General features: G+C 34.0%; 1 protein-coding gene across 1 annotated transcript; it reads right to left on the bottom strand.

The window, feature by feature from the left end:
• Positions 1 to 6,356: 6,356 nt before the first annotated feature.
• LOC123695177 lies at positions 6,357 to 15,652 on the bottom strand. The gene is made up of 10 exons (XM_045640937.1): positions 15,580 to 15,652; positions 14,349 to 15,516; positions 14,205 to 14,300; positions 13,949 to 14,132; positions 13,462 to 13,593; positions 12,870 to 12,966; positions 11,899 to 11,997; positions 7,629 to 7,777; positions 7,139 to 7,312; positions 6,357 to 6,717 (listed from the first exon to the last, which is right to left on the bottom strand). The coding sequence occupies exons 1-10, from the start codon at positions 15,580 to 15,582 to the stop codon at positions 6,579 to 6,581; spliced, it is 2,241 nt and encodes a 746-aa protein (XP_045496893.1). The 5' UTR covers positions 15,583 to 15,652; the 3' UTR covers positions 6,357 to 6,578.
• Positions 15,653 to 18,332: the final 2,680 nt, after the last annotated feature.

Raw genomic sequence — 18,332 nt, 5'->3', positions numbered from 1 at the left:
ACTATTTTTTACGTAGTATAATATGATGTAAGGTAATGCGATACTTACGTACAATATACATATATACTAATATTATAAAGCTGAAGAGTTTGTTTGTTTGAACGCGCTATTCTTAGGAACTTCTGGTCCGATTTAAAAAATTCTTTCGGTGTTAGATAGCCCATACATCGAGGAAGGCTATCATCACGCTAAGACCAACAGGAGCGTAGCCACGCGGGTGAAACCGCGGAGTTGCAGATGGTGATATAATAAGTAAAAAGGTGTAGATAGGTTAGTGCTCCGGTCTGTCGATATTTTAATTTAGTTGTCTCTTTCTCACTCACGATTGTTGTATTATGCCATCCTACTTTGAAGTCTTATCAATTTTTGAAGATTGAATGTTGGGTTGGTAACCTATCTACACTTTTTGCTTATAAATCATTGTAGTATGTGTATGATGTAAGGTAAAGCCATACTTACGTAATAACTTTTTAGTAATCTGTGGTATATAATACTTCATCATTGTTACGTATGAAATATTTGTTAGTTTGTTACCTACAGCTACGAAATTTAGTTAGATGTTTGTTCAACTGATATTCTTAATTTGCGTAAGCTTTTTGAACATTCTGTTCATTTTTATTGGATATTGCATATTGTTTAACAACGAAAAATTCGGAATAATTGAGTACACGTACGATAATATCTTCGGTTGTTCCGACAAATTTGAATGTCATGCCATGCCATGCATGCGGATCAAATTTTTGTTCAGTCAGTTTAAAGTTGGCATTTGATGTTGGCTCTTATCATGGTTACTTAGAATATTTTTTTCCTATAGGTATAAGGTCCATTCGTTCTATTACATTTATACAGATAACTAGCTTTCCGAATGCGGCTTCGCCCGCGTTTTCAAAGAAAAACCCGCATAGTTCCCGTTCCCGTGGGATTTTCAGGATAAAACCTAGCCTATATTACTCGTGGATAATGTAGCTTTCGAATGGTGAAAGAATTTTTAAAATCGGTCCAGTAGTTTATGAGCCTATTCATTACAATAAAACAGACAAACAAACAAAGTTTTCCTCTTTATAATATATATGTGTAGATATACACTATAGGTATGTACTATACTATAATATTCACTATGCATCCGCGGATTTTCTCGCTTGTGTACTTCGCGGATTTTCGTAGAGGCAGTATCATATATTAGTCCATTGAAATGTTACATTTTTTAGGCCTAACCTTGCGTTTTTTAGAGGACGCAATTTTATTTTTTTGATGTGTAGGGGGGGGGTTAGTGAGAAGCTAAAACCAAGTTTGTGGGGTCGCCACCCTTGTCCCACGGCCGCCATCTTGAAAATAGCGGTTGATATGGTTTTTATGATATATCTCTTAAACTATTTATCTGATAAAAAAAAATGTTAACATTATTTGTTGCAAATTAAATTCTCTACAACTTTGGTCCTCTAAAAAACGCAACCCCAAATGTAACTTTTCTTTGGACTAATTATTTGTGACATTAGCTACGTATTTCACGACTATTTATTTTAGCGAAATCCTATTTAGAAATCTCTACTTCATTTTTGAACCTCATTTAATTATTTACATATTCGCGATTTTTCCTTGGTTACATATAGATATGCCTAAAAATTATTTTCTTCTAATAAAATGTAGCCATAAGTGGAACCTTATACTGGTCTATTACCATATAAAGATTCGCCTTAATCTTCTCACAAGTTTTACGTGAATGACGCACATGCTAACAGACAAACAAACAAAATCCTTTGGGTTCTATAACACATCCAGATTCATAGCATTTACGAATATTTTTTAAAAAATATTTCATGTACAGATATGATCTGGTTGCTGTTTTATTAATTATTATTATTAAAACTATACAGATGTACAATTGATTCTTACAATGTGATGAAAATAACATAATTGTGGAAATTTCCGTTGAACGTATTTATTATTTACGTAATGCTTTTTATCAATTTTATTTCGTGAGCTCTATATCGTGGGTGCTTACATGGTGCTTACTATAGAAATGACCGACGTGGGACCGCCTCCTTGGTACAGTGGTGGACGCGTGAGCGTAGAACCGAGGGATCCTGGGTTCGATTCCCGTGGAGACGAAGAAAAAAAATGTCTCGGTCTGGCAGGACACAGAAGGCTGATCATCTACTTGTCCCTAAAGAAAATCGATCAGTGAAACAGATGTATAATGCATCTGCCCCTTACCCCACTTGGGGACATGGGACTTCACTTTTTCTATATCGCTATTTAAGCTTAACTATACACATTCCAAATCTTCCTTAATAAACATTATATTCTCTACAGAGGATAAAAATATAAATTTCTTAATTCATGCAAATGTAGGACTAGAATACAAAAATATTATGAATACATCCAAGCCCAAGAAGATTTGCGACGCAAAAATGACGCCTATTAAATCAGCCATAACGATTTAACCAAAATAATATTGAACTTTAAAAACTTCAAATATAGTTTTTGAAATAGCCCCAATGCATTCGACTGGTTTTCCTCCATAAACTTTGGAATATCCATATCAAACGGTCACAAATGGTTATAAGGCTGGTTGCAGAGCTTGACCGACCATCAGTGCGTACGTCAGTCGCGCTTGTCATATGTATGGAAATTCATTCATAGCTAGACCGACCATACGCACGCGTATTGTCATGCGCATTAGTGTCATAGTCATACAATTGTTGATGCGTATCGTCAGGACCGACGGTACGCACTGACGGTCGGTCAAGCTCTGCAACCAGCCTAAGTATATATTTTTATCTGTGGCTATAACAACATGACGTTGGTCCACGCGTACATCTACGCTCGGATGGTGTGACCGTTTATCGTGATTTCTTTGTTGTTATTGACTGTAGGGCAAGTGTTTTCGCCATTAAGATAATTTACGACGTGGGTGGGTTGTGACGTGGCAAGGTCAATTGTGCATACGCGCTTGGCTTCGGAAATGCGTAGATAGTCAGGAGTAAGGCAGTATATAATATAGAATATATGGTAAATGGATTAGGCTATATCTATAGTGTTATGGTGATAGTAGTTAATGAAGTCATGATTGATATTTCAGACAAATAATTGGTTCTACGCAAAATCTCGAACTTATATCTACAGAGAAGCTTGAAAATTGTGTTTAAAGGAAAATACGTCAGCGGTCAGATCAGATAAAACGTACATAATTAGAGGAATAATAATTTTTGTATTTGTAGTAGGGATATTTAAAAGTTAATTTTGAGAAACACTTCAATTTTCAAAATTTAAAAGATTCTGTTCCAAGCTAGAATGTATGATACTTCAGAAGTAGTTATTTCATCTCTATAATCAGTAAATGCTCTATATGCCAAGTTCAAGTATCAGTTTATTTATACTTCCGCTATATAACTCGGCGATAGGTGAATAACCAATGTTATTCGACATCTTATAATTATCATATTAAAGGCAGGCACGTTGTATCCCACATGATACTACAGGATACACTAGTTATCGGTCAAAATGTGGAGTGGTTTGAATGGACCAGATCGACGTAATGCGCAGTGTCAATATGAGAAAGTTTTAAATTGAAAGATAATATACTTAAGATAATAATAATAATAATGATTTAGAATTATGATATTTCGTTTTTCTTGCATACGAGACAATTTAGTTAATAGTAAGATTATTGTAAACTATCGTTATCAAGGTTTTCACACTGTTATGGTAATTTCAATGAAGTATTGACAAACGACAATAATAAGATATCGACGTATCGTGTATTTTTAGTTCCAAGCGATAAAATATGTTTGAAAACAATCGATGTTTTTACGAGATACTTTATCACAGCTTTACGTCCGCGGATCCCAACTCGGGGCGACTAGAAAGTCCGATGCAAGGACGACGCGACGGCACTCGACACGCAATAAACATTTCCGGAGTGTATGAACAAAGCTTCTAGATATTTCTGCCCTTTCAACTTATCAATACACGAATGTGGAACAAATTTATTGAGCACGTCTGAAATGCGCTGACATGTTTTCTTAATTTCAATGAGCGGCAACGAGTGGTCAACGAAAGCTCAATTGGAATCTTCTAGGCAGTTCGGACAATTTGGTAGATGAGCGTTCTCGACATTCGCGGTATCTATTAGGGCTCGGTGTGGAACGATTCAGATTGATTGATATAGTCCTCGAGTCAATGCATCATACGTTTGAGAATAGACCTTCAGAAGAGTCTGGTCTTTTCTAATTTACGTAACTGATGTTATTTCTCGAAATTGTGGAGCAAGTTATTTTGTGGATTAGAGAAGATATTTGTTAAAAGGGCAAAATGATTTTATTTTCTTATAGTAAAATTTATCTACCTAATATTGTCTCGTGAATATTCTGGTGACTGACCTGGGTAATGACTGCAATATTGTGTATTGGCTGCCCGAACGGATATTATTTCAAGAAAGGAAGGCAAATATCCAGATGATTCGGCGATTTTCAATGTCGATTTGTTCTAGCAATTATTTTTGAGAAATATAATATAAAATCTGATGTAATTTGCTAATTTAGAGCTTTTCCCTGCTAGAGACTGAATTTCAAATTATGTTTACTGAGGATTGCGATTTTTTTTAGAAGGCTAGCGTCCCGTTACTCATATTCTATTGTTGACTCGATGATTAGACCTCGTTATTATCGATATACTTTAGTTAGATAAGTATGTTTTTTTCACAAAGTTTCCTGCGTGATATGTATTATGACGATTCATAAGACCTGAAATAATCATAACAAAAATAATATAAGTTTGCGTTCAAAGTGAGCATGTCTCTATATTTTGCTGACAGTCGATTAGAATTCTTCCGAACGACAAGAGTTATTAAATCTTTTCTGTTTTAGCAAATTTTGTAATTTTTTAAGTACCTAAGGTAGGAAGAAGAATAGAGGATAATTTTCTTTTACAGGGGTTAGTGTCACAACGTTCTGGGTTCGATCCTTAGGTAAGTTTTAGTCGCAAAAAAACTACAGCCAAGGAAATCTATATTTATTGATTACAATAATTCTTTTTTGTACAAAATATGAGAAAACATATGCAAAAAAGAAGTGGTAATACAAAAGCATAATTTGCACAAAAGGGGGCCTTATTGCTAAACAGCAATCTCTACCAGGCAAACTGGCGGGAGAGGGAATACAAGAAGATTATGGGATCATCTATTCATGCGTTTACGGCAATATCGTTATAAAATAGCTTTCATCATCACTAATACTAGTGCATGTGCACTCGGCGGGTGCGCTTGAACTTCTTATCAATAACGAATATTGATAATATGTTTATAAACAATTATATTAGTTATTCCGATTATCTTAGAGTGATGTTAGGATACAAGGGTATAAGAGTTATGGAATAAATCTAAGTAATGCCACAGATAATATAATACCATGCTAGTTTATCCTACAAATATTATAAATGCGAAAGTTCAAAAACTTTCGGGAACTATGCGGGTTTTTTTTGAAAAACCCGCATAGTTCCCGAAAGTTTTCCCGTGGCATTTAACCCTATCGTGATAAAACCCGGGATAAAATCTATCCTATTTACCGGGGTAAAAAGTAGCCTATATCCTTTCTCGGGCATCAAAATATTTCTATACCAAATTTCATGCAAATTGGTTCAGTAGTTAAGGAGTGATAGAGTAACAGACAGACAGACAGAGTTACTTTCGCATTTATAATATTAATAGTATGGATGGAAGACCGAGTTGAGTCGAAGTTTGGCAGAGAAGCGTTCATAGAAATCTGGATTTTTGAAACGACAAAGACCTCGCTCTAGCAACGGTGAACTCTACAAAAAAACTCGAATTGAGAAGAATATTATTTTAATTTTATTGCATAGGTGGGTGGGTCCTCTATTTATAACGAATTATAAGTTCCACTTTTTCAATGTATTATAATCACAGATTATAATTAAGCTTTTAGCTACATGCGTAGCGACAATTATTTTGTACTAGCTTACCGCCCGCGGTTTCGCCCGCTTTGTCTAAAACCTAATAAATTATATACTTAAACCTTCCTCTTGAATCGCAAAGGTGATAGATAGAGATCTATTTAAAAAAACCGCATCAAAATCCCTTTCGTAGTTTTAAAGATTCAATCATACATATAGGGACAGAGAAAGCGACTTTGTTTAATACTATGTAGTGATTTAGAAATAGAAAAACAACATAATTACTTTCTCATAATTTATTGTTACTCTCTACATATTAAAATACAATACAATACAAAATACAAACACAATAACTGTTGTCCACCTAGAATTAGGAGGGATGAAATATAATTGATAACATTAAAACCTATATTTTTATGTCATCAATTATATTACCAAATTGTTTGGATTCAACATGTTTTCTTTTTATAGTAGGACGAAAAACAACACGGTACTATAGACATACACAACACAGATATAAATTATGTAATAGCTGTGTCATTAAATAATAGAATCAAAATTTAAGCCAGAGTGCATTAACCCACTCACACATAGGCATGACCTCTCGCTTACACTTATAAGAGTAACGACATTTTTGATTGTATTATTCAATGAATTGGGTTATACAATCAACTCTGCTTCGAACTAATCAATTGATCGTACTTCTTCATTTGTTTCGACGCCATTTCTACATCGACGTCAGTGAGAAAATAAGCTTCGAAGTTAGTTAGCGGGCGGAGCATGGCGTAGAGACGTTCTGCGTATTTTCTGGAAAAATGTAATGAGGTGACAAATGTTATAAGAATAATTTTAACGAATTTTTGATTTGTTGTAGTAGCACTGATCGAGGTAAAATATCGCACGAGAAATAAAAAACTAAATGGAAAAAGTAGATATCTCATAAAATATTTTTTTTAAAGATTTCAATCCCGATTTATTAATTTTATTGTTTTTATTGACTTCGAATGGCGTCGTCAGTTTACAAATGTTACATAATAAAAGCCGATTTAAATATCAGAATTTTTTTGATTTGGTTGAGGGGTTGGGTTCGATTTATTTTTAACTACACTAAGAGTCCCGCAAAGTGGAGCTTCGTTCGGGTTCGCAATCGGCTCCAAGTTGTTTCGAAAAAGAGAATTCAGCAGCTGTAGCTGCCGCCCGCCTCCACACAGCTCGGCGCGGTCCCCACCGTGTGTCCGCGCTCTTGTCGTGCAGCATGTCCGCCATAGCGCGCAGCACGTGCCGGCGAGCTGCTGCTGCGGTAGGTGGTCGCGCACGCAGCAGCTGCCGCCCGCCCTCCGCCAGCGCCGCGCACACCACCAGCAGCCGGGATGACGCCGTGCGGACTAGCGCGCTCTTGTGGCTAAGAAATAGAAATTTGTCAGTTTTTATGGATTTTGATGTTTTCACACAAAAACTAGATCGATTTTGAAATTCTTTCATCACTAGAAAGCTACATGTCTGGTGACATAGCCCATAGGTATTTAATATTTTAATTTCACGTAAATCTGTACAAAGCCGGAGCAATTACCTGGTTATAAATAAAACTATGTTTTTTAATAAAGTTTAATCCTTACTTTTTTATATTTTTATAGTCAAATAACACCTACCGTATCTGGAAGGTATGTAGATTATCGATATAGTGATAAGGCAGCCTTTATTGAGGCAGTACATCTTACCCCGTTCCATACACGCATATAGCGGTCACAGAGTGCGTTATATCAACGCTGCAAACAATGTCATCGAGTGCGACGTTCGCTGCCCTTCTCACTGGCCGGCAGTAACTCCCAGTCTTCACCAAAAGTATGGCCATCGCTTCGTAGAAATCCTGCAAGTAACTCTTGAGGACTCAATAATATAATTTGCAATCTTTCCACCCAAAAGCTCCTGAAAAGACTCCTAAAGCTCTTTACGAGTCTTTTAATCATAATAAATTATTTGATTTGAAAAGCTTTTTGATGAAGTTAAAGCTCAGTAGATTTGTGTATAGAAATACATATTTGTGAATACGAATAAATTAAAGACATTGTTATATACACACACCGGCACAATTAGCGGAACAGAAACCGATACGCGAGACCATCGTCTGGGATTTGAACGAATGGCAGCAGGTTCTCTTTACTTATGAGTGCAGAGTTCTTTTAAAACAGATCAATGGGAGACAGCGAATATGGAGACACAGAGGAGAACGCCAAATTAGTGTTGCCCAAATGCAAGAACAAGACGAGACTTAGCCAGTCTTGGTCTTGGTCTTGCGCCAATACATCTGGTCTTGGTCTTGCGCTCCCAGTCTTGGTCTTGGTCTTGGTCTTGCAGCAAGAGTCTTGCAAGTCTTGCAATTACCTATTAGTCTATTACTATTTATTAAAGTTTACTTTAAATCTTAGAAAAACGTATTAGAATTGGAACATTGTGAGCTTGTATTAACATAGCCATAGTAAAGATCAAGCAGATTAATAAATAACTGAAGATTTGATAAGAAATTCGAAAAATCAACTGACCTATATGTCGTTTTCCATGGAATTAACTGTTTCTTAATAAACATTTATGATTTAAACATTTGATTTTTTTTTCATTTAAGCTTACATTTGCTAAAACATGTAAAAAAACAAATTAATTACAATAACTTGACTGTATTTTAAAGAACAATACTTATCTGTTTAGAAAGAGATTGAACCCTCAACTTATAAGAAATTTAATAAAAGAGTTTTACGATTTATCATTTATTTGAATAAAAAAAAAAAAAAACATATAAGTAACTAATCAATATTATAATATATACTTACTAGAATGAATTAATATGACATCTACTACCTATCCTTACCATTTTATCCTAATCATAATACTACTTGCGTGATCAGTATAATGTATTCATTTTCATTCTAAGCACTCTGAAACTTATTTATTCTATGGAACACCTGTAGGTACTCTTAAAAAAATTCGAAATTATTTTGCATGCTGAGTATACCTACGCCCTATGGCGGCAATCAAATAGTGTCAAATGTTATGATTTCAGCACACCCCGGACACTCCATACAAAATTATCGTTTTGACAGTCACACTGTAGAGACTGCAAATGTGTGTGTTAACGCTTTATGGTTGGCACATTTTTGACTAGCGTAAAAAAAAATTCGCGTTTTTCTGTAGAAATACATCCGTAAACAGCACAATATCTAACCATTTTCTACGAAAAACGATAATCACAAATCCAAAATAATAAAATTACTTTAAGTCAATTTGATTAATGTTGTCAATCTTCGTTGCGTATCGTCCCTGTAGAAAAATATGGACCATTTTATGTCTGATCGTGCGGGGTGAGGTAAGTGTTTAATTTTGGCGGGAGGTGGAGAGTGTCCGTTCTGTAGCGTTTAGCTACTATTATGTATTCTGTGATTTCGGCGTGGCGGCCACGATTGTTTAAGATTTCAAAAGAAGCCGCCAAGTTTAGTACTTCCGAAAAGCGGCAAATTTCTTTGAGAAGTAAGTACAAAACCTTTGATGTCGCATTATCAAAGTGCCGATGGTTAAAACATAACTATGCATGCACTCAGTTTGATTTTAATAGATATTTTTTTTATTCGCTATGTTTATGGTAGTAATGCGCATAGGTCCAGTTTTTCATATTCTTTTTTTTAGTTTTTATTTTGCGTCTCATAGAATTCCTAAGCGTACCTACCTAGTTATACACCGAACTGTTACACCTAACTACCTACTCATTGAAATAGCGCTAAGTCCTAGCTGCAAGACGCAAGAGTCTTGCAGGCTAAGTCTTGTTCTTGCTCAAGTCTTGCACGGTCAGTCTTGGTCTTGGTCTTGCTAAAAATACGCGGTCTTGTTCTTGGTCTTGGTCTTGCAAAAACGCAAGACGCAAGACCAAGACTGCAAGACCAAGACTGAATTTGGGCAACACTACGCCAAATATAGTCTAATTTTGAACACACAGTGGTTTATGGTGGCGGCTCGATAATGGTTTGGGGAGGGATATGTTTGAGAGCTCGCACGGAGTTATTGATAGTCACAGGAGGGACCATGACAGCAGATAGATACATCAGAGACATTTAAGAAGAACATGTTGTACCATTTGCCCCATTTATTGGTGACTACTTTATTCTAATGCAAGATAATGCTCGTGCTCATAGTGCACAATCGGTACAGGCATATCTGAGCCACGTAGGTATACCGGTGATAAAGCATGTCTGGGACTTGCTAAAAAGAAGGGTTAAATCCAGAATGCCACCCCCCAACAATCTGAATGAACTTGGAAACGAATTACTTGAGAAGTGGGAGCGGTTGCCTCAAGAAATCATCGATAACATAATCTGTAGCAAGCCCAGACGAATAGAAACCGTAATCAGAGATAGAGGGGGAAACACTCGTTATTAATTTTGCTTTAATTTTATTGTCAAATCATTTAATGCTTACTTTTTTTATTTTTTTGTGATGGTTCATAATCATCTAAAAATTTCACTTATTTCAAATTTCTTAATTTTTCAATAAAAAATAACGAAGGCTTTTCAAAGTCGTTGTTAAAAGATGTTAATCAACTTGTTATTTTGTATCTAATTACATTTTCGTCAAATATATGCGTTATTATCTCATAGTCTCACTTTTTTTTTGTTCCGCTAATTGTGCCGGTGTTTATATTACGACAAAACAATCATAATATTATTGTAGTTTTGATTCGTCGATTAAAGATTTGTCAAATTGTTTTATCACATATAGAAATTGTCTAAAGTGGACTTCCGCTAACAATTTAAACTATGTACCTACCAACGATTAGTTAAATTATTATCTGTCTTCAAATATGTTACATAGTAGGGCAGTATGTTAAACCATTTAACAAACAAAACATTAATTTTATAGCATACTAGCTTTCCACCCGCAGCTTCGCCCGCGCAGTCAAAGAAAAACCCGCATAGTTCCCGTTCCCGTGGGATTGCCGGGATAAAACCTATCCTATTTCCCGGGGTAAAAAGTAGCCTATGTCCTTTCTCGGGTATCAAAATATCTCTATACCAAATTTCATGCAAATTGCTTCAGTAGGTAAGGCGTGATTGAGTAACAGACAGACAGACAGAGTTACTTTCGCATTTATAATATTAGTATGGATTCTTTACTCAATAAGTGTGGGTGTACGTTTACGGGCACTATTAAGTCTATAGTATAGTCGTAGGTAGCGTTTCATTTCCAAACATTTACAAATACAAATATGGGGTCGTTCATAAAATACGTCACACTAAAATTTACTTTTTTTGACCCCCTCCCCCCCGGTTGTCACGCTGTGTCACACTTTCTGTGACCCCCCCTGGAAATATCGTCACAAAAACTAAGACCCCTCCCCCCTAAACATGATAAATTTTGATAGATAATACACCAATTATGATATCAGAAAATCTTTTTATTTTTATTTTTATAATAAAATTTAAATATTAGCGCTCATGTTGAAAAAAAAAATATATCAAGTTACAATTTATTGTAATAAATATATATACATTATGTTTAAATATCTGTATACTAGCGGTCCGCCCCGGCTTCGCCCGTGGTACATATTAACGTTTTCTCTACATAAGAACCATCCTCGTACTTCAAGGAATATAATAAAAAAAGAATTATCGAAATCGGTTCAGCCGTTCTCGAGTTATGGAATTACAACGAAAAGTGGCATTGATTTTTATATCTGTATATTTACTAATACAAAATTGAAAAAAAAGTTGAGAGAACGAATACTCAGTAAAATTTTTTAATGGACGGCGAACGTCACGTTGCCGTAGACCCCCTGTTCCCCCTTGTCACATCTTGTCACACACGCGAAAACCCCTCCCCCCCCTTGTATGCGAACGTATTTTATGAACGGCCCCTATGTAGATAGTAGAAATTGTTTTATAGTATTGGACGGGTTTTATCTCGTCAAACAAAATAGTTTTAGCGACAGAAACTGAAAGTGTTTACCGGCTTCTTCGTATAGTTCGTATTCTTCAAGATTTCTGCGAGGGTCTGACAGGCCGCCCGCGCCACTTGCGTACGAGGTGACTCTACATGCACAGTTACCTGTTATAGGCAACGAAATATGTATATGTATTTTAAAACTAGAAAAAACTGAAGAATCAGAATATATATTATTTTAATTCTGCGGATTAATTACATAAATGATACTGGAAAATCTAATACGATTATAGTATAGGTACACTATTCAGATTTTATTCTAATGTATAAATAAGTCCCTATTTTTTAAAGATCCTCCCTAGTAGAAAATTGCATACTTTAATGCTTGATTAAAAAAATAAGAGTTATGTAATTATTTGATCAATTTTTGAATCTCGGGTTCTGTATAACTTTTATATAAACAGTATTTACAGTCGAGTCTCGTTAATTCAAACCTGCGATAATTCGAACCTCTCTATAATTCAAAGTTATCACGAGGTCCCTACAAAATCTCTTTATATTTCGAACTAAATCCATACATTTTTGTGCACTTGGTAATTCGAATGAAAATATCATTGCTATATAACAAAACGACGCGTTAATTCGAACTCATCGGCGTCCAACACTCTACAATTCAAAGTTGCAGAGAGAATGAGGCGGAAAAATTGTACGCAGGTAGTCAGGTAGGTACATTTTGTGATAAGTTCAAACTTGTTCAATGAGCCGTTGTTTTTGTTATGATTAGTTTGACTTTACACTTCTAACGAATTGGTATGTTTAGTTATCATTCGGTTACTGTAGAATAGCATTTAAATAAATAAAATAATTGATTTACAATTAATATTTAATAATTCGAAGTTTTATTTATTTCCTCTCACAAATTTCGAACCATTTGATATTTCAAACTCTTGATAATTCGTAATATTTTGAGAGTCCCTCGAGTTTCGATTTAACGAGAGTCGACTGTATATTGATAGTCGTTTAAAAATTATATGCACCTGTCGAATCAGATCAGCAATACGTGTTTCTGTGATAACAGACCAAAATTTATCCAACACTTTTGGTAATTCTTCTAATGTTTCTAAAGCTTGGCACCTGAAATAATACTTATGTAATTAATAAGAAGAAGAATATGTCCTTTTTATAATATACATATACCAGCATATTAGGAATGATAACAAATGAAAAAGAATATTAATAATGGACCATAAACAGGTGATGTATAATAATTAAATCCTACTGATATCAAACTAAGTTTATATATGAGCGTTTTATTAGTATGCGCCTTGAAAAAATATTCTAGCAGATTAAAAGATGTACTGTTCGTAATTTGCTAAATTGCCTTATTTTAGAAGCATGGCTTTGCTAAAAACTATAAAACAAGGATTACACATTAAACTAAAGATACACTTGTAGTTAATTAGTCGTACATTGTACATTCGTAGTCGAATAAAAAAGATCTGAACCCTTCTTTTAAATAAAAGAAGGGTCACGCCATCATATAAAATATGTAAGTAATAATTTGTTCGAAATAACGTCTATTGACTGTGTTAAAATTTACCAAATAAACAGCCAGAATTGAAATATTACCATGAATTAATCTGAAGCCGTCTCTTCAGCTCAGAACAGAGCGCATCGCAACCTCTCTCCGCTGTGTCACTCAATTTTGAATCGTCCGGTGAACAGGTACTTCTAGGAGATGCACTTCTACTATTTTCTAACCTATATTTAGAATTTAAATTGTAATAAGAAATATCAACTTATAGCAGGGAGATGAATTCAAATCTGATTATTTGATGTGCAAGTCGAAGATAAACTTCTGTGTCCCTCATGATCGAAATATTATTTCGTTAATGGAGGTCAGTCTAGACAGTCTAGCTTTAAAAGCTTAAGCGTAAATTATTTATAATGATGTAGACCGTGACAGGTGCTATTTCAAGTTTCAACAGTGTTCTTACATCAGACCTTAGTTCTTATGATGACAAGCGAAGAGGTTATGAGGAAAATAGTAAATGATGAATTTCGGAATTTGACCCATATTTCTGTCGTAACTTACCTTGACTTATAAAATATATACCTCTGTCGTCTTGGGTTAATCTTGAGCTCTCTGATTCTTTCTTTAATACTAATTGTATCACTAGGATTTTCAAATTGTATTTCGTTGATACGCTTCACTTGTTTTCCGACCATAGTAGCTTTTTTTAATGGACCTTCTATGTGTATTGGTGGTAACTGAATTGATTCATTGTGCAGCGTTACGTCTAATAAATTAATTACCCAATTAAATCTAGAATTATTGTAAGTTTTATTTATTCAATGTTAATTAAACTAACCGTTTCTGATATTGATAAAATGACTCTCGCCAGACGCTAAGCCCTTGGTATCTATTTCCCATCTATTTAACGATTTTTCTCTATGATCTTCAGCGACTAAAGGAAGCGTGCTATTTTTAATTAATTTATTAGATCCATTTGAAAATAAAAAGTTTAGAGGGCTGTTTGGACATGAGAAATTATTTGGGATTGATGGTAGTCTAAATTTATCTTTTTCTTGTGCATCATCAAGGGTATTTCTAATTTTAAATTGATCGTTTTCTTCCTGAGGTCTATTAAGATTGTGCAAACTTGAGGTCATTTCCGTCATGCCATCAACTTTTAAATTAGTTTCTTCTGTCACTGGGGTTAATAAACCAACGTTTGGTATAACTGACTGCATATCACTTTCTGGTTGAGGAGTTGAATTTAGGCTATGGGATAATTTATTATAAAGCTCTTCAATATCATTATCAATAGATTTAGGGATATCACTATTGACGCTCAATTTATCTTGACTACGCTCAGTTTCTGCTCGGTAATTGTTTTCTATCAACGAATCCTCTTCCATATCAGAATACTTGGAAGTCTCAAATTCACTAGAATTTTCATATTGCGTTATGTTAACTTCCTCGCTCGAACTTTCCTGTGATATGTCATCGATAAATTTGATCATTTTGTCTTTAGAAGTCTCATCTGTAAGGTAATCTTTCGACATGTCTGCCTCGTTCTCAGAATTGAGCATAATGGAAGATTTATCTTCTAATGTTGTTGTTATAATTTGTGTGGGGATTATAGAATTATACACTAAAGCATTATTTGTAGGGAAAATGGAATTATCTCCCATCACACGTATACGGTACTCCACAGTTCTGTTTTCTGTAAAGGATAAAATTGAAGTTTGCGTCTCCAATGTATTCTGTTCGCCAAATTTTACAGGACTTGTCCTCTTTTCATTTTGGGCTAGTTCAAATATGGTTTTGCTGGTTTGTGTGAAAATTTCCTGAGCTACTATAGAGCACTGGTGCGAGCTTGATCCAACTGACCTGTCGATTATGTTTGGTTCATGTTTGTGGATGATTTTGTCTTGTTTTACTTTTACACGAGTTGCTGCTTTATCTCTAAGGTCAATTGTGCCTTCCATTTGATCAATTTGGAATGTTTTATCGCTGTCGTCACTATCGCATTCTATAACGTATGTTTCTTTGCTTGAAGAGTTGTTTCTGTCTGAACTGCTGTCAGTGAAGTCGAAAGAGTACACGTTTGATGTGGTTACACTTTTTTGTGAGTCTGTGTAATTTACTTCGCCAACGATATCTTCGATTTCATCATCCTTTGGGGACGGGAACATTAGTATATGCATTTATTCAATAAATTAAGAAGGATCGATACTTACCATGATCGTGGAATTTGGAACAAAAATACATATAATTATAACATCACGACATAGTGTAACCACCAGTCGTGTACGTAAATTTATCAAATTTTCATGCAATTCCGACAGGCCATGACGCTAGGAATGCAAAAGCTTTAATGACAAAATGTTGTCAAAATGAAGGAGGCGTAGTATTATCAGAGGTTCGTAAGCAGTTTTTATTCGACAAGTTTTAGTCTATGATAGCTATAGACTAATATAGAGGTGCCTTTAGAGCTAGCGCGCAAGAGCAACTTTTGTCTCCGCAACTATTTTGTCTCTCCCATCAACTCTATGGGCTAGTAAGAAAGTACGCGCACGTAGCTACGCAACTTCCTATAGAGTTGATGGGAGAGACAAAATAGTTGCGGAGACAAAAGTTGCTCTTGCGCGCTAGCTCTTACCCTTTTACCAGTTACATAACGATAATTATTTTAAAAGATAAATCTTTTGATCAATCACGAAAACAATTTTTGGAAAATTGCTTTGTTTTCCTTCATAGAACTGAATTTTATGGAAGCAATTATTTCAGATATTTATAAATGTGTCCAATATAAATAAAACAACAGGTTAAGTACAAACGAATGGTTTGTAAAATAAAACAATTTATTTCAAACAGATTATATTTGTTTATGTCTAGAATCAGAACATACATTACTTAACAAGAGTCACAAACATCTATATAAATACCCTTCAATATCCAATAAATATATTTTATAAAACTAAGTAATACACTTCAACATTATACACAACATTAACTTATCTTTAAACATTTCTGGCTGTAAAACCATCTCTTAAAACCATTCCAAATTTAAACTGATAAAATAATATAATTTATATTAAAAGTATATAGATCAATTTTTCAATACACAAAAAAATGATGTACTAATTTTATTGTTTTAACAAAAAATACGGAATTATAATAGATCCATTTTAATAGGCAACATTTGACAGTTCAACAAAATTCAACAACGTAACCTAGTAACGACGACATAGAATAACATGATATTTCGTTTTGTTAGAACTGCACATTTGCTTAACTTTTTTCAATTACGATTACATATTTTTAATAATGATGACCGATACAAGTTATTTTAAAGATTTCATTTTACTGATAAACCATACTAAACATAATAAACAATTTCTGAATTGAAGAACTGACGTCGCTACAATTTTGTGTCAACAAACCTTTTTTCTTTTTAAATACTGGAGACGTTACTCTAAAAATCGAAATCTGACATCTAGAATCGAATGCATTGATTACTTGTGAATAAAAATCATCATAAATTAATAAATTCGATTGACAAATGTTTCAAATCCGTATCGATTAATTCACTTTAATCGATGTTTTTAAGCAGGTTACCTCTCTTCATAGATAAAATTGATAGACGTCAAATGTTGCCTATTAAATTGGCTCGACTATAGTAATAACGTTACTTACAACATTACTAAAAGAGAAAGGAGTAAGTTTAAAAAAATATTTGTTCAGAATTTATATGAAAAGTATATAGACCAATTTTTCAATACATAAAAAATGATGTAGTAATTTTATTGTTTTTACAAAAAATACGGAATTAAATGAAACATAAAATATACATCACTATAAAACCTTAAATGCACTTGATATGTAATTATGGTCAGAATAAGGTATAAATACTAGGGGTCTATAGCTATTCAAAATTACGACATCGTAATCTATACATATAATAAATCTGTAGAAGGGTCAATTCTGTACATTGAAAATATTGAAAAAATAAATACCAGGGGGTGTTACTGGATCGATACCAAACCCAAATATGTGATTAAAAAAATTTTTGTCTGTCTGTCTGTCTGTATGTGAAGGCATCACGTGAAAACCAACGGTTCGATTTCGATGAAACTTGGTATAATTATACCTTATTATCCTGGGCGTAAAATAGGATACTTTTTATCCTGGAAAAATACGTAGAAAAAAATTAATCTTAATTTTTCAGTTTTATCCATAGACGTTGTTCTGTAGAACCGCGAACACACGTTGCGTATTATTATAGGCCTAGCCGTATTTGGGTCCAATAGATTTTTAAGAATTTATAAGATGTCATTGTCAGAGTTACTCAAAATGGAGAAATAAACCATCCACGCGAAGACCAACATCCGCGCGGACGGAGTCGCGGGCGGAAGCTAGTAAATAAATATAATTTAAAAATAATATATTTTCCTTTATATATCCACAGAAATAATTTTACGACATAAATATTTTTTCACGAACTTCCAATAATATCCAATCCTTATAAATATGTCACTATGTTATTGGGAACATCGTTAATTTTTCAGTTATCTAAAAAGATGTGACAAAAAATTTTATGAATCAATTTTTGTTTGTGTTTTTTCATGTCGTAAGAATTTAGAAACAAATATAGGAAATCACAGCCAAATACAGTGAGTTACTATCAAACGTTAGAGTTTCCAAATAATAACAAGCCGTTTTTTCAATTATTTTTGTATCTCAACGTCACGAATACTATAAAGATGTATACTACTTATGTATGATACTGTATTATTTTTCTTTTATGTTGTCGTTTCTGAACGAATATAGAAAATAAAGGTTTTCTTTATTTAACTCCATAAATTAAATTTTAACTGAGAAAGTCGTCAAATTTTACTTGATAAAACATACCATAAAATTATGTTTTAAAACCTCTAACAGAATCTTTCCAAAATGGCTTCTCTAAAAATTTTACGCCTATAATCTCTTT

The sequence above is a fragment of the Colias croceus genome, chromosome 10, assembly GCF_905220415.1.
Source record: "Colias croceus chromosome 10, ilColCroc2.1".
Classification (NCBI taxonomy): domain Eukaryota; kingdom Metazoa; phylum Arthropoda; class Insecta; order Lepidoptera; family Pieridae; genus Colias; species Colias croceus.
This window is presented reverse-complemented; position numbering and strand designations above follow the sequence as displayed.

Excerpts from the sequence above, each read along its gene's own strand:
- LOC123695177 (XM_045640937.1), bottom strand. Across the intron at positions 14,133-14,204 it reads TTTTATCAATATCAGAAACG|ACGTAACGCTGCACAATGAA; the intron begins GTTAGTTTAATT and ends TTAATTTATTAG. Across the intron at positions 7,313-7,628 it reads ATATGCGTGTATGGAACGGG|CCACAAGAGCGCGCTAGTCC; the intron begins GTAAGATGTACT and ends TCTATTTCTTAG.